The sequence below is a fragment of the Podarcis filfolensis genome, assembly GCF_964270895.1.
Source record: "Podarcis filfolensis genome assembly, chromosome: 2".
Classification (NCBI taxonomy): Eukaryota; Metazoa; Chordata; class Lepidosauria; order Squamata; family Lacertidae; genus Podarcis; species Podarcis filfolensis.
This window is the reverse complement of record NC_139605.1, coordinates 51364179-51388000: the sequence shown is the minus strand read 5'-3', so window position 1 is coordinate 51388000 and position 23822 is coordinate 51364179. Positions and strand designations below refer to the sequence as shown.

General features: G+C 43.7%; 2 protein-coding genes and 1 long non-coding RNA gene across 4 annotated transcripts in view; 1 reads left to right on the top strand and 2 right to left on the bottom strand.

Moving 5' to 3' along the window:
• Positions 1-7040, top strand: part of GRM2 (glutamate metabotropic receptor 2) — an 82764-nt gene extending 75724 nt beyond the window's left edge. The window contains exons 5-6 of the mRNA XM_083603308.1: positions 2111-2285; positions 4184-7040. Coding sequence (XP_083459434.1) covers positions 2111-2285; positions 4184-4257 — 249 coding nt within the window. The 3' untranslated portion in view covers positions 4258-7040. The remainder of the gene's footprint in view (positions 1-2110; positions 2286-4183) is intronic.
• The window catches only part of LOC310757869, a 118784-nt gene that overhangs the window by 78561 nt on the left and 16401 nt on the right, over positions 1-23822 (bottom strand). The window lies entirely within an intron of this gene.
• Positions 12795-23573, bottom strand: RRP9 (ribosomal RNA processing 9, U3 small nucleolar RNA binding protein). Of its 2 annotated transcripts, none has more exons than XR_014545465.1 (15): positions 23309-23471; positions 22574-22656; positions 22092-22198; positions 21064-21131; positions 20468-20509; positions 19818-19944; positions 19425-19549; positions 18609-18701; positions 17663-17763; positions 17410-17544; positions 16515-16577; positions 16270-16410; positions 14529-14608; positions 13501-13574; positions 12795-12945 (listed from the first exon to the last, which is right to left on the bottom strand). XR_014545465.1 is itself a non-coding variant. In XM_083603455.1 (15 exons), exons 1-15 carry the CDS (start codon positions 23402-23404, stop codon positions 12840-12842), a joined length of 1446 nt encoding a protein of 481 aa, XP_083459581.1. In that variant the 5' UTR covers positions 23405-23573; the 3' UTR covers positions 12795-12839. The 2 variants fall into 2 exon arrangements, 1 of the variants encoding a protein (XP_083459581.1); XM_083603455.1 differs by having other exon boundaries at positions 16270-16415; positions 23309-23573.

Below are 23822 nucleotides of genomic sequence, written 5' to 3'. Positions count from 1 at the left end.
CTGCATTTATGGTTATGAAAACTCTACAATAGTCACCCCCCAATGCCCTCCACAAGCTTAAGTTGTGAAAGGCCACCATCTAAGGAACCACAAAAATTGTAGGACAATTGCTATTGCTGGAAGCATCAGGGAATAATAGTAGATGTCATCCTGTGATTGGAAAATCACATGCTCTTGTGACTTTAGAGAGTGTGTTGATATGTCTCAGGAGAGGAACCAACTGGCAGTTGACATTATTAGCTTTTTGTCAGAGACTTGCTTTCTCTTTCTACACACTCATCTTGGTAATTCCTTAATCTGTTGAAGGATTCATTTTCTTTAAGAAATATATATGTATATGTTCATGAAATCAGCTGAATCTCTTGACAGTTCCTGAGTCTTTGTGATAATAACTTTCAATTCATATTTCTCATTTGTTATATTAAATCTATTTATATGCCATGGGAGTTGTCTTCCATCAGTATGGGGAATGTACTGAGTGCAAAAACTGCAGAAGTATATTAATTTTATCGGAAGATAGCATTCTTGTTTCTTAGCAATCCAAAGGAAGGGAATTTCAACTTCTTCTGCACCTTATGGAAGCCAATGAGTTAGTGTATGTAGAACTAGATTGCAACAAGGGAGCTATAGTAATACATTTTAAAGTTGATTTAAAAAATAAAATAAAATAAATATCCATGTAACCCAAATAACAAAATAGAACTTCATGACACAAACATAAAAACTAAATTGAGCCAGACCAAGGGTGGCATGTGAATCCTACATTCACAGGAAGAAGTGATAAAGCTGGTTGTCCACATATCTGTGATAAGATACAGACAGATAAGTGGAGAGAACAACAATAAGAAATGAGAGAGTAAGACTTAAAATATATACAGGGACATAAACCTATAGCTGAAACCATCAGATATATACTAATACATGACTTCCACTTAAATTCAATGAGACTTAATTCTGATCTATTGGATTGCATTCCTGGAGGATGTGTTTCAGGATTTCATGGGCTGCACTCCTATTCCTTCAGGCTACACTGACAACTAACTTGTTTAGTGTGACATAATTTTATATGGGAGATGCGGGTGGCGCTGTGGTCTAAACCACAGAACCTAGGGCTTGCCGATTGGAAGGTTGGCAGTTCGAATCCCCGCAATGGGGTGAGCTTCCATTGTTCAGTCCCAGCTCCTGCCAACCTAGCAATTCAAAAGCACGTCAAGTGCAAGTAGATAAATAGCTACCACTCCGGCAGGAAAGTAAATGGCATTTTCGTACACTGCTCTGGTTTGCCAGTAGCAGCTTAGTCATGCTGGCCACATGACCTGGAAAAACTGTCTGTGGACAAATGCCGGCTCCCTCGGACTACAGAGTGAGATGAGCACGCAACCCCAGAGTCATCCACAACTGGGCCTAATGGTCAGGGGTACCTTTACCTTTACCTTTAATCTTATATGGAGAAGCGTGGTTTTATAACTGTACACTCCTACACATTTCTACTCAGAAGTTAGCCCGACTGAATTTCATGGGGTTTGCTTCATCACCTGGTAAGCACCTATAAAATAGCAGCTTAAATCAGTTAGTCTTAAAGGTGCTGCACAGTTCTGCTGACAAGGGACCCAATACATGTCCAGCCCTAGGCAGAAACAACTTTTTTCATTTGTTTTCATTTGTTTTATTTTCAAGAATGTGATTGGGTTGCCCTTTTAATTTCCCCATGTCCTTTTTTAAAGTTAAGCAACCAGCACTGTGAATAGGTTGGGTTAGTAATGTATGACTTTTGCCCACATGCCAAAGAAGCCAAACCTTGAAAGAAAGCTTCAGAAACGCACATACCCTAAGGAAAACAAGAGAATGATGGTTGGTAGGAGAGAACGAAGAACTCAGAGTGCATTGCATAGGCTTATACAATTTGGGAAGATTTATAGAGTGAAGATCATGCTTCTTCTAGTCTAGAATCAAATGGTACTTGCCTATTTCTCTGCCAGTTGGAAGTGTGTACTTGGGTAGTTCCTATATGCGGAGATACATAAGTATGGACACATGTAAACACCACACTTTCTTTCTTTACCTTACAGATTGATGCACTGTTTTTCTTTCTTCCTTTTCCTCTGCACAGGTCCAGACCACCACCATGTGTATCTCTGTTAGCCTCAGTGGCACAGTGGTCCTTGGTTGCCTCTTTACTCCCAAGTTACATATCATCCTCTTCCAGCCCCAGAAGAATGTCGCCAGCCATCGTGTTTCCACCAACCGTTTTAGTGTGACCGCTGCAAGCTCCAGCCACTCGCATGGTGAGTAACATAGGATTCCCCCTAGGTACTGTTCTCTGCATTCTGAATGGCTCATTGGGGCCTAATAGCGATTGATGGATTCATGAATTTGTTTAATCCTTATTTACAACATCTAAGCTACTTCCCATCGCCACACAGTGGTGATGAATTTTATAAGCTATTTTTTATTTATTAAATTTATATACTGCCTTTCATCCAAATATCACAGGGTAGTTTACAACATAAAAACATAAAATACATAGCATAAGAATAAAAACGAATAACACCCCCAGTTGTGTTTTGTGATGAAATACTTCACCTTGTCTGTTCCAAGTCTACCATGTTCTGTAACTGATGCACTGTTCCAATGCAAATGCACCATTTCCCATGAGATTCTAACACAGTAATTCATCCATGAAGGTGGGTGCTTCGAGATGGGTCTTTATTGTAGGATTGGAGCTTCTCCTATGCGTGCAAGTTTGTTGAATTGCCCACATGCCCACCCCACCCCATTTAATCTGGATCTTCCCTTTCCAGGGAAAATCTGACAAGCAAATGAACAGACCTATTGCCAACTATCCATTTGCAAATTAAGCTCCTCCCACCCTAATCTGGAAACACCTGGTGACAAACAAAATAATCTGAGGGAGTGAAACGTACAAATCTAAGGGTACTAATTTTGGCACAGGTATAAAATTGTGTGTGTTAATGGTCAAGTACATGGCTACAAAGACAGCTTGGTTTTGCTAATCAGTATTGTGCATGTTATACTTTGCAGTATGCAAACAGTATAGATAAGCCAAGAACGCATTTCAATTAATGACACAGACCATTTATTCCCTGTTCCCCTGTAAAGGTACACTTGGGTAGAAATGTCATGGGGCTTGCAGTTCAGCCATTACAACTCAGTTTCAAAAGCAGGAAACCGGTTTGGCTTTGGCTTGTTTTCCTGGTTTCTTGGTTCAGATGTGATGAGGAACTCCAGCTTAAAACAAGCCAAAACCTCCACACTTAGGTTGGCATGTGAGAGGAGGGGAAGAGGACTTGATCCTGGCACCCATTGTTGGCTTCCTAAGGCAATCGTTTCCAGAAGCCTAGAATGATAATCCAAAACAGGCCATAGAGTATGGCAAATCCCCTCCTCTGGCAAGAATAAAACACTCCTAATAATGTTTTTTCTTAGCTGTGTCCAAGTCCTAACAAAAGGGTGTGTTATTGCTAGGTCTGCTCCTTCTCAGTGGCAGTATGTTAGAAGAAAATGCGGTGACAAACAGCATCTTGCATTCCCTTGCTACTTGTGTCCCTTTGGACAGAGACAACATGTGATCAGGATTTTCATATAAGAAGCGCTTTGCTGTATCAGATCTGAGGGAAACTCCCATTATCCCTTACCACTGGATGGCTTCCTTTCTCCAACAGTGCCCTGAGAAGCCCATAGGCAGTGTGTGCACTCTGGCTTACATCACGGTGTTCCATTGCACCAGAAGCCATTTAGTCATGCTGGTCATATGACCCAGAAAGCTGTCTGCAGACAAACGTCGGCTCCCCTGGCCTGAAAAGCAAGATGAGCGCTGCACCCCTTAGTCGCCTTTGACCGGGCTTAACCGTCCAGGGGTCCTTTACCTATCTTGTAAGGATGAAGACAGAGCTGTGCATATTGCATGGTATATAAATAAAAGCTCTAAACAAATCAACTCAGTGTTTATATCAATGAAATGTATTGATGATTGTGTTAGAGCTGATGTGCTAGAATTTGAGATGGCTGAAAATAGATGATTGGCAGCTCTGCTATGATGCATGGGAACTCAGCACCACCAGGTGAGATGGAGTGGTGGTTTGCAGATGGTAGTGTTTGGGTAAGTGCAGGATTGTTAAAAACTGCTATTCATTGAAACCTCCTTCTGTTCTCTGCCCCACAGGGTCATCTTCTCAATTTGTGCCAACAGTGTGCAATGGCCGTGAAGTGGTGGACTCCACAACATCATCCTTGTGAATGCCTCTGTGTTCTCTGTCAGTTACCGTATGTTGCCTCTGTGCTCGCTCCCTATGAACACATGCCTTCTTCTTTCCCACTGGGCCTCTTGTTTCCTAAAAAGAGAGAGAGAAACCCTGTTCCCCATGCCTATTTGTTGAACAAGTTTTTCCAAGGAAAAAGCAAGAGAACAGAGATTATCCTTTACCCCCAAAGTCCAGCACCAGTTTAGAGATGCAAGGAAACTTTGGCACAGTTGAGAATGTATCTGTGAAGAGGCCCATGATGTTGCCCTCATCATATGGATGGAAGACTGATTCCGTATCAGATTACTAGGGTGACAATGAAGAATCCACATATATTCCTTTATCTTGTCTACACTTGAAAAGGAACGGTGAAGCTGTTGGTTGTTGTTGTTGTTTATAACAAACTGCATTCCCTCAAACTTTTCCTCAACGTATACAATACTTCTGCTGTTAAGAGGGAGGATCAGTATTAAAACTCTGAAGAATACCAAGGAATCCGTGGTGCTATGGATTGAAAAGATGGGATAGAATCTCCTCACAATTTAAAAACCTGGTGGCACACACTGATACTTGCAATGACTCCAAACATACATATATTTGTAATGTGTCTACCAGCTGTTTGCAAGTATAATCTCTGTGAGAAGCTTCCTGAAATGAATTGACAAAATGCTCCTGTGATAATATCTGAGAAGAGAAATAGAACCACACGCCTGGTTTTTAACAGAATATTGAGTTATATCTTATATGCCGCTCTGCAGAACGAAACAAGATGAGACAAAGAAAACACACATCCCAGATGAGTCCAGTATTATCCCTTGGTTGGCACCCATCTGTCTCAGGAGACAATGGAAGAGTGCACCTTTGTGGGTGAAGTCAAACTGTTAGAAGGTTACAGCGGCTGCTGTGGCTGTAGAGACCGATATGGGAGAGACATGTTTTGTTGCAGCTGGGGCAGGTGAAGGTGTCCGGCTGTGCTGCTACAGGTGCAACATGGAATTTCTTTTCTCTGCTCTCCTTCCAGCAGTCATTCCTCCTCTGATCACTGCTATGGATACACATCCCGGTCGTCTGCAAGGGATTCCCACATGGCAGGTTTAATGTTGCCAGCCTTTATGTCACATGTGCAGACATTTTTGTAAAGCAGAGTTGGTCTGCCAACAGGCCTGGTGCCTAGAACCACCTTCCATTCTGCGGACATGGCTAAGCCAGCATAGATGTCATGAAAGACAGGAGTGCAAACCTGCTGGGAATGTGGGCTTGGAAGAGCACATCTTTGTTTGAGAGCCTGTTGTGCCATGTGATGCCCAAATCTTCCTGATACAGCACATGTGGAAGGCATTGAGGAGCTGCTCCTGGCAGTTGTAAGTTGCCCATGACTCCCTTGCAATGAGAATTCACGAAAAAAGCAGCAAGTGGTAAGGCCATGGGAAGTGTAGGAAGGTGATTTATTTATATGAGTCCAAATGGAGAGACACCATTTTGCCAGCATGTCCCCAGAGTCACGTTTCTCCATATTTTTTCCTAGGTCACTTGGAGAATATTAGGGCCCTGGTCAAGAGCAGCCTTTCCCAACCAAGTACCTTCCAGATGTTCTGGACTCCAGTGTTCATCATTCATAAGCACCTGGCAAATGACCAGGAAAGTCCAAAACTTGGAGGGTACCAAGCTGGTACAAGGCTGCTCTTGACCTAGAAAGAAAAATGCCTCTGAATACCTGTTGATGAGAGTTGAAGGAGGGCAGAGTACTGTGGCATTCATGTGCTGCTTGTGGGCTTCCCATAGGCATCTGGTTGGTTATGAGAGCAGGATGCTGGGCTATATGGGCCATTGGCCTAATCTAGCAGGCTCTTCTTATCATCTTAGTTCTATCCTTCAAGCCTAGGCCACTGGAGTAACCAAACTGTTCAGTGTTATACAGAGTATGATGGACAGATTGCTAGTATTCTTGAATAAACTGGAAAGACAATTCCCTTTGTCAATACCAGTCATACAGCTCTTGAAAGTGGCTCATAATTACCTAGACACTTGCTTTACAAATAGCACTGGAAGATTTCAATGGAAAACACTTCAGGCCAAAGTATATATGGTGCTGAATAACATTGTCAGTTATTAGCTAAGCTTAACAGTAACCTGTTATAAGCAGTCATAGTAAATTGTACAGTCAATATAGACAGATTTCACAGTATAACCAGCGCACCAGACCATTTGTGTTGTTCCAGAAACCTTTCTGAATCTCATTGTCATCAACAGAGAGATCTTCTACTTACTCTAAACGATGCTGATTCGAAGCAAATATTCCCCAGCAGACTATTACAGAGGAAGTTGTTTGGCAAAAATGTGACCTTGAGTCAAAAACCAAGACAGTCATCTCTCAGATGATTAATTACAAGAAGCACATCCCAACAGCGAAAAGGGGAAAATTTGACTGCCCCCTGCAAATATGGACTTCTTTTTTCTATGTACTCTGTAGTTGCAGTGTAAACTCTCCTCTCCTCTAAAAAGTTAGGATGAAAAAAGTGCTACATGCATGACTTCTAGAAAAGGAAAGTAAATGGGGAGGGGGAGATTCACTTGAAGGCTGACTCCAGCTTTTGAAGGACCTTTGGCCTGGGAGGACTCCCTAAGCCTGTCAGGATAAAACTGGAGGCACGGTGAACAAGGGGGGGGGCATGATTTAAGAATCCTCTGCACCACTGCCAATGGGCCTTACCAGCCCTCTTTTGTTCATGAAAAGAGACAACTTTCCATTTCTGAGCTAGTCAGGGCTTCTCCGTGAAAACCAAGGTTCTGGTGGTGGTCCTTAAAGGATCAGAGACCCCACTTCTGGCAGCAACTTTGGCACTCATCTTTCACTTTTTTACAACAAACATGCCTGGTTTTGAATTCCCACGGGGTTTACGTTAGAACATTGAGTCCCGAGTCCCATCCGTTTTTGTTAGCTAATAAGGCAAATGATACTTCCGTTGTGCTATTAAGTTTCTCAAGTTTTTCAGAATATAACCAACAGTAACCCTCCCTCCATTTCTTTAATGTCAATTCACACAGTGAACCTGGTTTGTAGATTGACATCGATTGAGACATACATGAGGAGTCTTAATCAAGGACCACTAAAATGCAAAATAGTAATTTACAAAAAGGTTCCCAACTCTGCACTGAACTCATCAACGCAACATTAATTACTTTGATTCCTTTATATTTTATTCCGTACACAAATCCAGAAACGCCTACTATATACTGTGGAATGTAACCTCTTCCTAGGAATCAAAAAACACACTCCATATGTATGCTTAGGACCAGTAGGTCTCATATCCAAAGCTCAATACTGGTCTAAGCCTTCCAGCTTTGCAAAATGATGCACCTAGCCACTAGCGGAGCTCTGCCGAACCATCGCCTCTCCCCACCTGCCAGTTCTCACTTATGGGTAAAGTTGTCTATCAAGCAGTACCAAACTTTGTGAAGTCTTTGTTATACGCCTCTGTTTATCTATGATGCTCGACAATCACTTGGGCTGAAGTTTCTCTTTGTGAGCCGATTGAATTCCTAGCAGCTGAGGGAAATGAAATCACCCATGTAATTCTCTCTTAAGATGAGATACAATGCAATTGCTATGGCAGATCTTTGCTTCCCCCTCCCCTGGACAAATTTTATAGCTTAGGAAATGGATGGCATAAGGGAAACACTTCAAGGCCTTAGTTGTTCACAATAAAGGGAAGCTAAAATAAAACAAGTCAGAAGCACAATTTTACTTCTCTAAAGCAATTCCATTTGTAACAAAACTATACAGAATCATTCTACACAGCTTCCAAAGCTGGTACAAATCAAGAAGCTTGGAGGACAATGTTTTCCCCCTGTATACAGGCAGCAGGCCTCACTCTTGCCTCTGGAATGAACAATTCTCCCTACAGCTTTGGGGGAAGGTGGAGCTACCTCACAATCCCAGGAAGATCAGCATTTCAAACGATAGGAGTATTTTTTTTTTAAATATACTGTTTGGAATCCCAGTTCATAGTTGTGAAACTGACTCAAAGGCAGAGCTAAAAATCACTCTATTACTTTACCATTGTGAACTCATGCTGGGAGCCATCAGTAGAATGGCAACTACATTATTCGAACTTGTGAAAACGCTGAAAACAGGGAATTGGGTGTTTATGAGGTATTTGCAAATTGCAGTATTTCCTATGTATTCATGTAAATGTTTGAACCAGGCAATGTATTCTAATGAGTCGCAGTAGAAGTGTTTTGTTTTTTTTATAGGCAAGACATAATTAATAGAATACCATTTAAAATGTTGTGTCAGTGCCACTATTTTTTAAAAAATAAAGCAGTAGACCTATGGCATGTCTATACTAGATTTCTTCCGCAAGTGATGATTTGAGGCACCTACACTATACCGTGGACCTGCCTCGCCTGTGCCATCCATATTGACAACAGGTGTGAAATGTTGTAAGGTGCCACTACATGTCATAGCTCTGTTTGTTGCAGCAAGATGAAGAAAGATATTTCCTCATTCCCTCCTAAAAGGGGGGGGGGGCGGGATTTTGCATGAATATCTCTTTAATCGATCAGGTCTGCTTTTTAACATCTCATTGTAGTAACTTTCTGGGGCTGAATCTGTGTGAAAAATTCTGAACCAGAAAATGGATGGCCTAGAAATTATTATTCTAAACCAATAGGAACATAGGAAGTTGCCTTATACTGAATCAGACCATTGCTTCATCTAGCTCAGCATTGCCTATGTTGAGTGATAGTGGTTCTCAGGGTTGTTCCCAGTCCCTACCTAGAACCTGAGACCTGCAGCAAATGCTGAGCGGATACTCTACTGCATGCAAGGGAAATCTTTCCCTACATTTTGGACATGAGACTGCGGTTTACGAGACTCAATAGGGGCCTATAAATAGAAACACCTCCTTCCCACCAAAAAAATGCGGAAGCCCTGCTCAAATACTTGAAACTACCCTTCCAAATGTTGCTGGACTCATCAGCACCCATCAGGCCCAACCAGAATGGCCAATGATCAGGGGGCGAGAGGAGGTGGAGTCCAACAACATCTGGAGGAGCACATTGTGAAACACTGCTCTACACTAGTACTTGGCAGAGGTAATCTGGCCTTATCAGGAAACATTTGTCTCAAGTAAGGTAAAGATAAAGGGACCCCTGACCATTAGGTCCAGTCGTGGCCGACTGTGGGGTTGCGGCGCTCATCTCGCTTTATTGGCCAAGGGAGCCGGCGTACAGCTTCCGGGTCATGTGGCCAGCATGACTAAGCCGCTTCTGGCGAACCAGAGCAGTGCACGGAAACGCAGTTTACCTTCCTGCCAGAGCGGTACCTATTTATCTACTTGCACTTTGACGTGCTTTCAAACTGCTAGGTTGGCAGGAGCAGGGACCAAGCAACTGGAGCTCACCCCGTCGCGGGGATTCGAACTGCCAACCTTCTGATCAGCAAGTCCTAGGCTCTGTGGTTTAACCCACAGCGCTACCCGCGTCCCAAGTACCAAAGTATAAATGCCCAACCCTAGGTGGGAGGAACAACTGTGGCTGCTGACACCCCTTAGCAGACCAGCGCCATCCAGTTAAACGGGATTACAAGTAAAAGCATGCAACTCCTATCCCATTCAGTCTGCTGCTTCAACAAAGAGAACAGCTGTAATTGTGTATAAAACTTCCTACATTGTTTGGAGCTTCCAGAATATACCCATAGGGTTCTTCTATCTATTCCTCTCTTCTAACCCTTTCTACTGTTGTTATTTAAGCAGTGAGTCTTACATCTGAAATTCACAGAAGTCTATTGCTGTAAGCCACTTTGGATAAAGGGGGAAAACATGCCACAATCGGATCTGGTCTACTCTCAAAGGTCTTAAAACAGTGGTCTGTGCATTGTAAGATTTTCAAACTGTATTATTAATGTATATGTAAGAATGCACTATGTGGCAAAGAACAATAGTAGAAGAAAGGAAGAGTCGTGCAGAAAGCATTGCTGGAGAACCACAAGCTGTTTTCAGGCAGACTGCTACACTTGCTTGTTTATTGTATTATTATCCCATCATTTTCCTAAGCATTGCCAGGAGGTACACATGGGCTTCCTTCTTCCCCATTTTTATCCTCACAATCAGCCCGTGAGATATGTTAGGTAAAAACACTGGCTGGTCCAGGATCGCCTAGAGAGCTCCATGGCTGAGTGGGGATATGAACCTGGTTCTCCCTGCTATTTGTTTCAGTACTATCCATAAAGCAAGCAAAAAGAGAGTACAAGCATGTGGCAATCAAATTCCCAGATAGACTAAGCTCTTTAACCGCCCACATTGTTCTTCCTGTAAGAATTACAGCCACCATTCGGAACTACTTCTCTTATTTGTTGCATACTATTTACTTTTTTGCCACCTCAGGAAGAAACCATTAGATGGAAGGGAAACATTTTGACCAAAATGATAGAAGGTTCACCTTTTCGGGTTATTGTTTTATTTTTACCACAGGAATCACCAACATGATGAGGCTTTTCCCAGCACACAAAGGGTCCCCTTCCTTTGCTGAAATTAAGCTTGTAAGAAGCAGTCTGTGAAGAGATTACAGTGTATACCAGGCACGTCCAACAGGTAGATCGTAATCTACTGGTAGAACACTGGATGTCTGTAGATCACTGGTTCCCCCCAAAGAAGCTCAACAACTTTGGCTCCACCCCAAAAGGCTCAAAATTTTAGCTCTTCACCCCCCCCCAAAAAAAAACAGGGTTTTCCTCCTGTCTCAAAAAAAGCTCAACAACATTGACCTGAACCCCTAAAAAAGGGGGTAGATCACTGCCAGTTTTTAACTCTGAGTAGATCGCAGTCTCTTGGGAGTTGGCCACCCCTGGTGTATACTGTACCCAGCAGTTTCTATCAGTTTGCAACCAGGCCCATAAGAGGTTAGGGATCCATTTAGTATCGGAAACTGTGAAAGGTAAAGGCACTCAGGGGAGGAAGACAGGGCTGTTGCAACAACAAAATGTTTGATGTGGGATGGGGTAAGGAGAATGTGAATTTTATCTAAAGACGCAAGTGTTATTGTGATACATACTGTTTAAAAAAAATGGAAAAGTTTAAAGTAGATTTTTTTGTGGGAAAGTTTGTGACTTTTGTAATTTATGTAAATAAAGTGCTTTTTTATTATTGAAGCCTTGTGTGACAAGAGCATCTAGTTTATAGTTGGGATAACCGAGGTTGCAAAAACAAGCAGGCCAACTTTGACTGAGCCCACCATAGAAGCTTCAACTGCTTACTTGCCCTCAGATTCTAGCTAAGTGACGGCATCATGTCAGTGGCAAGTCAGTCTTGTCATCTGCAAATGTTGGACTTGATTGGGATTATGAGCAAGGTGTAATTTTACTCTGTCCAGAGACAGGTGGGCTCTGCTCACCCACACACAAAACTGCTAGCTTGTGAATGCCTAACCCAGAGGTCAGCAAACTTTTTCAGCAGGGGGCCTGTCCACTGTCCCTCAGACCTTGTGGGGGGCTGGACTATATATATATTTTTGGAGGGGGGAATAATGAATTCCTATGCCCCACAAATAACATTTAGGAGGCAATTGGGCTGGATCTGGCCCCCGGGCCTTAGTTTACCTACCCATGGCCTAACCCAACACAGAAATAAGCATACTTGCAGCACAAAAGCAGCCAATTCACCCTGATTAGACTCTCACAGCTGTAAGCTCCAGGAGCAGAATGGAGCAAAAGGTTTGTGAAGCTGCTAGTGTTGGGCAACTGATCTCCCTCTAAGCAGCATGCTGTCTAATCAGCTTTCACTCAGGCAACCCTTATCACAACTTCAAGGACCTTTGCAAATGCATCTCTCTCCCACTGCCTCCCCTGCTGGAGAGAAAACATGCTTAAGTGTCATTATTCATAACAAAAGAACTAATTAGCACTCAATATTCTGAATGTGAACTTTACACAAGTCATGCAATGCCAAAATCTGAAATTAGACAAAATTCTTAGCTAGAAGCCCAGAAGCTTCTGGAAGCAGAATGAAAAAACAAGAAAACACACACCCTTTGCAAATGTAAGTTGCTAGGTTTAGGCTGCAATTGTATTTCCAAGGAGGGGTGTGGGGGTGGATGGGGGTGTAACTCAGGTGGGCTTCCTTCTGAGCAAACATGCATTGAACTGCACTGTCAATCTCTGATTAAAAAGCTGTGGGCAGATCTTGCTACCTAATATCTTGAGAGAGTTGTTTCCAGTCCAAATGGACAGTAGTCGACTATATAATCCAACTCCTGGTTTCCTGAATAAAGGCCAGAGTAAAATATCCAAATAATGGCCTTAAGCCACCAAATATTTCTAAAGATCTGGGTCTGACTAGTATCAGCCTGGGAATGTCATATACTTTCCAGATTCTTCAAGAAAAAGGTAGAATACAATTGTTTTAAAGGGGCCTCCAGACCACAACAGATGATTGCTTTTATTTCAGAAACCACAGCCCCCTTGCTTCTGAAAACCTCATCCACAATTCCTGTGGGGAAAATAGCGAAACTATAATTAAAAGATGGCCATTACCATTTTACAAACACAAAATATGGCTTTAATAAACAGGTTATAGAATATTAGGAGCCTTCATCAGGTATCTGTGAGTTTCCTGCTATAGTCTTCTTGAGCGGAATAATGCAGATGCTGTTCTTGGCCTCTTTGATCCTCCACCAGCGACCCAATCTGCAATAAAACCCAGGTGAAATAAATTTATCTGCTACTAATACACTCCTTTTAGGTGCTGTGATAAAGTATATCTGAATTTAAACAATCAAGTAAACATTACACAACCCCTATATGGTGCAAGAAGCCATCATCAGTAAAAGAAAAAGACAGACATATATTTCTCACTCCTGGCCTTAATAACAGAGGAACTTAGATTTAACTAAAGTTTACTCTAAAACACTAAGAATTGCAAAGACACTAAGAGACTTCTCCCATGAGAGTGCTAAGCAAGGTATATTTTTTCATGGAAAATGGAACAAATCTCTTTTAAGGGCACAGAAGTGCTAAAAAGTTATGGCCATTAAATTTTCAGGAGTACTACCAAACTCCATGAGAGATTTAAGAATTCTGCAAGGCAGTTGTAATCTCATCTTGAAACTGAGATCTTCATGATAGTTTGTAGTGGGGACACACTGTGACAGCTTAAAGCTATTTACATCTATTTTAAAAATGGAGAATGCAATTCAGAATCATGCACACATTGTAATAAAAAAGGAATGGAGTACGGGATACCTGTGTTCTTGTCCAATTCCAGCAACTAGGAAGTTTCCAGAATTCGAGAACTTCAAGCTATTAACAAAGCCAACCTGAGAGAGAAACACACCCAGAGATATAAACTTCCGATTTCAGGCTACATGAATCTTATTTGCTAATATAACAAAGTGACATGATTGGTCTAGAAGCCTCCCTCTGATATGCTGACATGGCAGACAGTTTCCATTTCACCTCCATCCAAAGTGTGCAAATGAGCCACCAGCACACCAGAATTATGGAAAGTCTGAGATGTTTTGAAAGTGCTCTGTATATTCCAAGCTGGCATAGGGTCTTGATCATTATATTACAGTCCTACTGCCATTTTATTTTATTTTTCACTCGTGCTTTCCAGGACATCCCAACCTTCTTGCCCCCTTTCTGTAGTTTAAGCCAGTATTTTACTATTCCTTATGGCCAACCTACAAGTTTTCCATGAAGTAGCAAACATGGCAACTGCTTCAAAGGATTCCTTAACTCTTTTAAGTTCTGAGCTAGCAGCTCTCCTTCTGAAGCCTCTGTGCCAGAACACTATCAGAAGAAAGGAAATACTGTTTTGGAAACTTTAAAGAGGTCATTCTGCTATACACAGTGCAGTTTGGAGCTGCTGGAAACTTAAAGTGGGCGGGTTTTCTATATCAAAGTAAGCTCACATGACTACTCAGCAGGATATACTGCTGAACACAATGGTTAGTTTATCTACCACTCAACTGCCCCCAATTAATAAGCATTTATTAACTTACAGCCTTCAAAGTGTTTAATACACATGATCTCGATCATCCCTGCAGCAACAGGGCCTGGGACATTAGAATAGTTATCTGCATATTGCAAGGGGAGGAGCTAAGAGAAAGGCTGGACCCGTGATCAGAATTCACGGTCAAGGTGAGCTCTGTGCAAAGAAGTCCCCTGGTTCACTTTCAGCCTATCAACAACACTCTGTGCTGTGATTGACAATGGAACGCTACTGATGAAAAGAACACCATCCTCCTCCATGCCTCCAATTTCCTCACCAGGGGAATCTCAAAGAGTGGCTCCAGCCTCCGGAATCCCTCTCCACACTTCCACAACTTCACACTGGCACTGTGCGAACCTGCCAAGAACAAAAGCGTGTCAGGGTTTGTTGTCACATTCAGGGACTAGAATGAAGTTTTCCCCACATACCCGGCCATGTCTTTCAACATCACAGGCCAGGATATTGGCATCCTTCCTAAATGGAACCCAGAAGAGAAGCTTGCGAAACAACTCACCTATATGTGTAAATAAAAAGCTCGCCCCAACACCAAAAAACCCCAAACAGATTATATATTGTCTTTAGGACACTTGCATGGCAGCAGTCAGAAGACGAGGGAGGTTTATTAACATGTAGTTCTTCTGAAGAATAGTAATAAATAATAATAATAATATTTTTTATTATTATTTATACCCTGCCCATCTGGCTGGGTTTAGCCAGCCACTCTGGGCCACTTACACCTAACAAGGATCTTGAAATGCATCATGAAATAGTATCCGAGCCCACACCTGTTAGGCAGGCTTGGAGAATAGTCATACCTCGTGTTGCGTTTGCTTCATATGTTTTTTCAGGTTGCGTCCTGTCGCGACTCAGAAGTACTGGAAAGGGTTACTTCTGGGTTTCGCCGCTCGCACAGGTGCAGGCGCGCAAAATGACGTCACACGCATGCACAGGCGCAGCGAATCGCGACCCGTGCACACGTGCAGATGTGGGTTGCGTTCTGCTCATGTTGCAAACGGGACTCCGGAACAGATCCCGTTCGCAACCAGAGGTACCACTGTATGGCTTTATTCAATGTTCCAAATATAGGCAGACTTCCCATTGAGCAGAGTGTACAAGTGCAACCAAAAATCTACTCAGCATTGAACCCCACTGAGTTCAATAAGCCCTACTTCTAAGTATAGAAATGCAGCCTAAAATACACAGCTATCTTTTACTATAAAAGGTAAAGGGACCCCTGACCGTTAGGTCCAGTCGTGACCGACTCTGGGGTTGTGGTGCTCATCTCACTTTATTGGCCGAGGGAGCTTCCGGGTCATGTGGCCAGCATAACTAAGTCACTTCTGGCAAATCAGAGCAGCGCACAGAAACGCCGTTTACCTTCCCGCCGGAGCAGTACCTATTTATCTACTTGCACTTTGACGTGCTTTCGAACTGCTAGGTTGGCAGGAGCAGGGACCGAGCAACGGGAGCTCACCCCATCGCGGGGATTCGAACCGCCGACCTTCTGATCAGCAAGTCCTAGGCTCTGTGGTTTAACCCACAGCGCCACCCGCGTCCCTAGCTTTTACTACAGCAGGCAAGGGTTTCAGATGCTGGGTTCACACATCACTTTAAACTAGTGGGTGTCGATCCACTAGTGGGTCTTTGCCTAAAGCAATGTGGGTCACAACAGGAGCCCTAACACCATACAAGTATACGGTAGAAGATTAAGAAATGTTTGGGTTAAAAGTGGTCCTGCATCTGAAACAATTGGAAGATATCCTGGTTTAAAGATGGATGCACAGCATGGTGATTCATGGAATAAAATTTGCAAGCAACTTACTCCTTCTCCATCAACCTGGGTTCAGATGCAACTAAGACCAAACTATGGCTTAGCTCCCAGAAACACAGCAGGAGCGAGGCAGAAACCAAGCGCCTTCCATTTTAACATTGCGCACCAGCATACTGCACCTTCACAGCACAGTGAAGCTTAAGTACGGTTTACAGTAATGTGCAAATAAGACCAAAGTATGAAGTACCTGTGGCTACAAGGTCACTGTTCAGCAAAGCAGCAACCGAAGAGATCCAGTATGGTTGTTCCAGGCCCTCTGTGCCATGGAGACTGTGGGCTTTCTTCACTGTGGTTAGCGGTTTCTTTTTTGAGAGACCCCAGAGGCATACTGACCTTCAGGAAATATCAAACAATTATATGACATATGTGCAAGAAGAGGCCATGGGGTGAAAGTGCTAATTCAGCAATGTTAAGTCTTGAGGAAGTACTCACCCATCGTCTGCACCAGACACCATATGCTCCTCATTGATCAGCTGAATACAGTCAATGGAGCCCCTAATTCAAAACAGGAAGCCATTATTCTTTTTAAGACGGCATGCTGCAGTATTTATAAAAACACCTTTTAGGACTAAGCCCATCCTTTACACATAATGAATGAATGAATGAATACCAGCAAGGAACAACAACCATTAACCCACAGATCCTATTTCTTAAAAAAATGAAAATGTAGAACAGCGTTGCAGATTCAACAGCCCAATTATAAGCCTTAGCATGAGAATGCCACAGCATACAGATCTGTTTTGAGGACCCACTTAAAGGTCCACATTGATAGAGACTAATGAACTGCCATTTCTACAGGTGTGGGGTCACTGTCAAGAAGGGGGTGGGGATGCTCGTTTTGATGCAGGAAAGAATCTCTGCTATCTTCCCCTGCATTAGAAGTTTCATGTATTTTGGGTGCCTCAAACAATGTCCATATTTAAAACCTTCGCCTTCACAGCCCCCTTTTTAAATAGTCCTGCATTTAGGTCCATAACCACTGTGAAGGAACCAGCGCATACAACACGGTTTTCCAGCCTTTAGCATTCCTGTCCTATTTTTATATACATTAGGCACTGGGGAAGGACCATAGCTCAGTGGTAGAATAGCTGCTTTGCATGCAGAAGGCCCCACACTCAATGCCTAGCATCTCTAGGAAGGGTTGAGCAAATTATCCCATCTGAAATCCAGGAGAACTGCTGTCAGCTAGTGTCGACACTGACCGATAGTCTGACTCAGTGTAGGTCAGCTTACAGCAAAAATCACAGGGTGCCTTGTTGGATGTGTGACACACTGCATGTAGCCCTCCACCCTGTCTTCCCCCCACCAATTCTATGTAAGTACTTACTGGTGCCCATAAAACACCAGCTGGGCTTCCTCAGGGATCTTCCAGATTCTGACAGTGCCGTCCCTCCCTCCTGACGTCACACAGCACTCCCGACTCAAGCTGTCCAGCCCTGTGATCATGTCTTGATGACCAAACCTGAGAGGAAAGCAGGTGGGGGAATAGCAAAGTAGATGAGATTCAGCTGTGGAGTGTGCATTTATTTCTGTAATCCCATAAGCATACTAAGAAGAAGGGGGAAAGGCAAGCTCCTTACAGAGTTTCCACGTAAGCATTTTCAGCCACGTTCCACACTTTGACTGAACGATCATGTGAAGCGCTGTACAGCTGGTGGGTCCCCTTCCGAAAAGACAGGCCCTGCATTTGGAGAACAGGGAGAGTAAGGAGAAGGGGGACAGTGGTGCAGAAGAGGAGGCAAGATTGGCAGGGATTTTTATTTTATTTATCTGGTCTAGTCAAAGTCATTGCAAAAGAAAAAAATACATAAAAATGCATAAAAACATAAAAAATGAAAATAGGCAGGTATTTGATTGGTGTTCACAATCATGGCAGAGTTGAATCTCACTGCCAGACCTAATTTGCCTCCGCTCCAGAGCAGATTTCAAAGCTATGGAACAAGCAATCGGCACAAGCTACAGGTGGGGACAAGAGCTTAAACTCAAGTAACATGGCACTTGACCCAAAAAATAAAGGAGGGCTGAGATAGATTTTCTGCTACACAATGTAGGACACCACCTATTTTGCAACATGCCCTCAGGCAAAAAGCCCCAAATTCCTTTTAAAAGGCACATCATTGCATTTATCTATAAAGGTAAAGGGACCCCTGACCATTGGGTCCAGTCGTGGCCGACTTGGGGTTGCGGCGCTCATCGCTTGCACTTTGACATGCTTTCAAACTGCTAGGTTGGCAGGAGCAGGGACCGAGCAACGGAAGCTCACCCCTTCGCAGGGATTCGAACCGCCGACCTTCTGATCGGCAAGTCCTAGGCTCTGTGGTTTAACCCACAGCGCCACCCGCGTCCTGCATTTATCTATATCTAACAGTAATTTCTTTGAATTTAAAATATTTTTCCCCACCTTTCCTATAAGATATAGCTGAACACAGCTCACATTTTAAAAAAGAAATCCAGAAAGCCCACACCCAAATCCTGTGCCTGCCTAAGCTACAGCATCACTACAACCAAGGCAATGAACTTACTTACCGATACGGCATCACGGTGACCTGTGAACTTATACAGGTGGCTGCAGGTTGCAGCTTCCCAGATCAAAATAAGTTTGTTCCTATCTCCTGTTGCCTAAGAGAGAAAAGGCAAGGCAAGATGCCTATCAGTACCCACAACCCTTCAGCAACATTGTACATGTTTACTGGTATCAGCAGTAGTAAGACAACCACTAAGCCAACGACAATTCATGCTGGCTGCTGGGTTGGCTCCCTCCCCTTTACTCTACTTGGCTTTTTAAATCAAGCTTCTAGAGAGGCCCGGAGCATACTAAAATCCAAGTCAATAGCTTCTCCACTTGGTGTTAAGTGCTCTGCATGCAAAAGGTCCTGAGTTCAGTCCCTGGGATCTCCAAATAGAGCAGGGAAAGACTTCCAGCCAAAAGCCCAGAGCGACACTGCCCATCAGTGTAGATATTGCTGAGCTGGATGGATCAAGGGTCTGGCTTGGAATAAGACAGGCTTTTACCACCCTATTAGCAGCTGACAACAGAAGTACCTAACTTTATCCATTCCTGTGAAAGGACAGATATACAGTGCAGGAATGCCTGAGCACCACATGTGCACCCACTTGCTGGCATGACCAATAACACAAGAGTTTGATTAGCAACCACCTGCCAAAGGGACATCATGCTGGCCAAAAGCCCACCCAAGTGGATTAAGAGGAGCAATAAGGACAACTGGAGGAGGGGTTGTCTAGCTTTCCCTCTTCAAAGTGAAATCTGAGCTGCAAAGATTGAGAACTCAAATAGTCCTCCATCTCGGGGGGGGGGGGGGGGAGAGTGTCAGTTTCTCTTACCAGGTATTTACCATCTGATGAAATAGCCATGGAGAGGATGTGTGCTGTGTGGCCAACGTGACTGTCTTTTGTCCCCTTCTTTCCTCTGTGGATCACATGCACCTTCTTCCCACTCTCCACATCCCCTAGATACAACAAGGGTTAAAATGAGTTGGACAAGAAAGCTAATACCATACAGTCATTTTCAAGTAGTTGAGTTACTGCAGTCCATGGTTGAGGAGGCAAAAACGTCGAAATTTCCTTTTGAAATAAGGTGCCTTCTAACAGTAGTTAAAGAGAAATTAGCAGAGATCACACAGGGAGGAGATGGTGAAATTTAAAACAACAGCACAGGGTTGTATACTGCTAAGTTCAGTCTTAACACTATGTGATTTTGTATAGAATAAGACTCACATTTGATGATTGAGCAGTCTTTGGCTGCAGAGAAGATGTATTTATCATCTGGTGTGATGACCAAACAGGTGATGGGGAGCTGGTGACCTCGCAGTACCCTGATTTCAGATGCATCTGGAGGCTGCAACTATTCAAAGAGTACCAGTAAGAGCAATATTTGAGGCTGCATCACAAATAATTTCATGCCCAGAGATAAAACTTTAACTGTTTTGAAGTATAGAAAGGAAACATTCCATTCCACTGAATCTGCAAACTGAGGCACTTTATGTCTCCTATTTCCATACTAGATAAACAGAATAGTAGCACTAAATGCTCTTATGCAATACCAAGCCAGATTTGTTAAATAAAACTGGAGCATTGACCCACCAAAATAACCAACTTCTTTGAAAATTAACTTGAAACTATCAGAATTTGGCAACTGCACAGTTTCTGACAGAACTATTCCATGAATGTTACAATGGCCAAGGAGAAGAGAACAAATTTCATTTAAAAGTCGATGACTAAATCTCCAAGTAATCTCAACTAGTAGAAGAAAGAGTGTCATGTGTAATCTGGTAAATTAATACGCCACCTCTCCTTCAAGTAACAGAGCTATAGCTGCTCTGAAATCCTGCAGGAAAAAAGGCTCAAGGGATGCTGTATCTACTTACGATTTTGGCAATTTGTCGCTGCAATTTTCCTTTCTGTTCAAGCTATGGGAGAAGAGTAAAATAAAATTGGATGGAATAGAATCCTCTCTCCCGCTTCCCAAAACCCAAGTAGTTTTAACAACGTGCAAGCAACACTGCTCAAAATTAACAGAACTGCTAGGTCTTATCTTTAATTTTTAAAAATCTTATGTTTCCAGCTCTCATGAGTGTGGATATAAGTATTAGAGGACTGTAGTTACAAATATGCTTTAAGATAGGAGTGGGAAACTGTATGTGTGTACACACACACACACACACACACACCATCAACAACAGCCCTTGCTGTCCATTTCCACTTGCTGTTTGAAAGGCAAGCATGGGTAGGCAGAGATGGACTGCTGATTTTTTCCTTACCAACCAGCTTCTTGCTACTATGTGGAAGAGGGCCTGTTGAAGGGGCCAATCCCCCAGTCAGCAGCTACAACGTGGAAGGAATTTCTCTTTTACTCTCTAATGAAAATACCCCATTAAAGCTTATTCATTAGCTGAGAAAATCTGCCTCTCCTCTGCCCTTCTGAAGCCCAGCACCTTTTTACCAAGTACAGTATCCTACTCACCACATCTTCCTTCAGCCGGCCAGCAACCAGGTCCTTCTCAAAGGCCTCTTCTTCAGCTTTTTCCTCTTCTGCTCAGGGAAACACATACAAACAGGGCATAAGACCCAAGGCTTCAAAGAGTGAATGTCATTGAACATGTGAATGTCTTGATGTACATGTGTGTTTCTGTTCCTCCCTGATTCACCCATGAAAACTATGGGAAAGAATTGCCGTGGCTGGAAAACCATCCTAAATTTCATCACATAGTGTGAAGCGTGACAAACAGTGGGTAAATTACAACACAAACTATTTTTTTCTGGAAGCAGTTAGCATGTAAATCAGCATGAAACTTCCACTACATTCTGTTAAGATTTCCAGATCACGTAACACACAGCAATTACGAAGTAAAGAAAATGCAATAAATGTAATAAAGTGCTGCCTGAATGCAACCCACAACTCCTACCATCGCCAGCCATTGACTAAACTAGTTGGGGAATGACAGGAGTTCAGTCCACCAACCCAAGGATTGAAGAATACTGTCCTAGAACAGCCATTCGTCAAGGTACTAGGGGTCAATTTGTACATATCCCACAAATGCATGGCTGCCACTTGAAATTGCTGGGTGTACCAGTTCCCTGGCAAAAGCTGGCTTATCAGATAAAGTGGCTGTGGCAAAGAGAATCAGAGTTGTTTGTTTGCATAACCACAGGAATTGACACCAAACAGGCCATTCCAGACACTTTGAGGAGAACAAGTACCCCAAACCAATCTCCTTTCCCAACACACTTCTTAAAAAATTGCTTCTCTTAAGCAGATTCTAAAAGTCAAAGAGTTGAGATATGTCAGCAAGCTAAGCTATACTGTCTTAGTAAATTTCTGCAATCATTTCCTCTACATCAATGTTTTTAAAAAAAGACCATGAGCTTCTCATAGGAGCTTTCACTCTTCATTCCAGATTCTCTTACTTTTTAAAACCATCTTGGTTGATGTTTTACAATACTTCACAGAGTTTGCAGTCATGTTATATCACAACATATCCAACATCTCACCTTGTTGTCGAAGCTGCTCCAGATATAACTTTGCTAATCTTAGTTTCTTTTCTTGTGCTGTCTCCTCAATTTCATCTGCTGCTTCATTGTTCTTTTTTCTTGCTGGGCTACAGGTGGGAAAGATACAACCCATAAGGCTCTTACAATCATCCATTAGCTAGAAATAACATTCTCACAATCTCAGAGGAGTTCTCCCAGTGTCCCCTAAGGGTCAAGAAAGGGTTGTGTTCCAAGAATCCCTGCGAGCTACACTGCAAAGTATTACACAAATGTCTAGACCTATACAAGAACATAACAGCCTGCTTTGCAGCAAGGAGAACACAATTTTCTCACCCAACTCTCTTACTATCTTACCCCCCTTAGGGAGGGGATTCATACCAAGTCTGGTTCTCTGAATTCATTTTTCTGAGAACATGCATCTTTATTCAAGATCATGCATCTTTCCTTCTAAGCTACAGAGGGAGACCAATGCATATCCTTACGTGTCTGGTTCAGAATCACTGGAAATCTCCTCATTCAGCTTAGAGCCAGCTTTCTGCCACGCTTTCTCATCGGCAGCAGGGAGCTAGGAAGTAAAACAATCATTTCAGAAAGCAATTGCAAGTCTACTAAGATGAAGCATTGCTATACAGTATTGAGGAACAGAAGTTTTAAGTGGTAAAGATGGCCAATGACTAGTAACTGGAGAACTGACTAATTGTGCAACCAAAACCCATTCTACATGCAAAATTCTCTCTCTGGATTCTCATAACTCCCAAAGTACGGGTATGAAGTACAAAGCTAATGGCAAGTTCTCAAACGGCAGAATTGTGACCCCTACTGCTTATTTAACAAGTAATTTAAGCCTGCGATGCACCCTCGAGTACCGCTTAAGGCCGCTAGCGAAAAGAGCAACATGCTCGACTGAAACCAGTGGACTTCCTCGCGAGTAAACTTGCTAAGGCTCACTGCACAGTTGCCGGTGCTCATCCCACCCTATTCCTTACTGTTTTGGAAACGAGCACGTGGCGCTACCCCCACCACCCTCCTCACCCTCGGTCTCCGCTCCCGTGAGAATAATTTGCTTAGGGCAGTGGAGAGGGGAGCCCTTAAACGAGCCCGACGGCCGAAAGGGGAGCGCGTGTCGCCAAAGTAATTCTGCCACGCGGCGCCCCGGGGTGGGGGGCTCGGCCGCTCTCCCCTCTCCCCCCCCCCCACTTACCGCACTCCCCACTGACCTTGCGCTTCTTGCGCGCTGCGCCCCCCGCCGTTGAGCCCGAAGCGGAAGCTCCGCGCTGCCTCTGCTGCTTTCTCTTCATCCCCGCCGCCGCCATGCCGCTCCCGGAGCTGCTGCTACTGCTGCTTCACCGCAGCGCACTTCCTGCACGCGGCTCGCCGAGCCAACCCCCTCGGCGCTTTCCTATTGGGTGGAAACGCCTCCAGCCTTTCATCATTGGCTGAGATTCCTCCCGAGACCCCGGAGGAAGGAAGGAAGGCTGAGACGGGTGGGTTGGCAGCGTCACGCCTCCTTCCGCCGGGTTCGTTTTCATTGGTCCGTAGAGTCAGCTACCTGCCTTCTTTAATGGTCCGCTAAGCCGCTCGTCTTGCTGTGGAAGCGGGGGACTGGGCAAGCGCGGTGCGCTCCCCTTTGCCCAGTAGGTGGGGAACGCACAGGCAGGGCGCGCGCAGCTTCTGCATTGTGCTTCGCGCACCAGTTGGGGGCGGGCTTGGAGCGGCAGCAGCGGGGGAGCA

Excerpts from the sequence above, each read along its gene's own strand:
- RRP9 (XM_083603455.1), bottom strand. The coding sequence starts at position 23,404 with ATGGCGGCGGCGGGGATGAAGAGAAAGCAGCAGAGGCAGCGCGGAGCT. Across the intron at positions 20,510-21,063 it reads GCCGGCTGAAGGAAGATGTG|CTTGAACAGAAAGGAAAATT; the intron begins GTGAGTAGGATA and ends CTTCTCCCATAG. Across the intron at positions 17,545-17,662 it reads AATGCTTACGTGGAAACTCT|GTTTGGTCATCAAGACATGA; the intron begins GTAAGGAGCTTG and ends CTTTCCTCTCAG.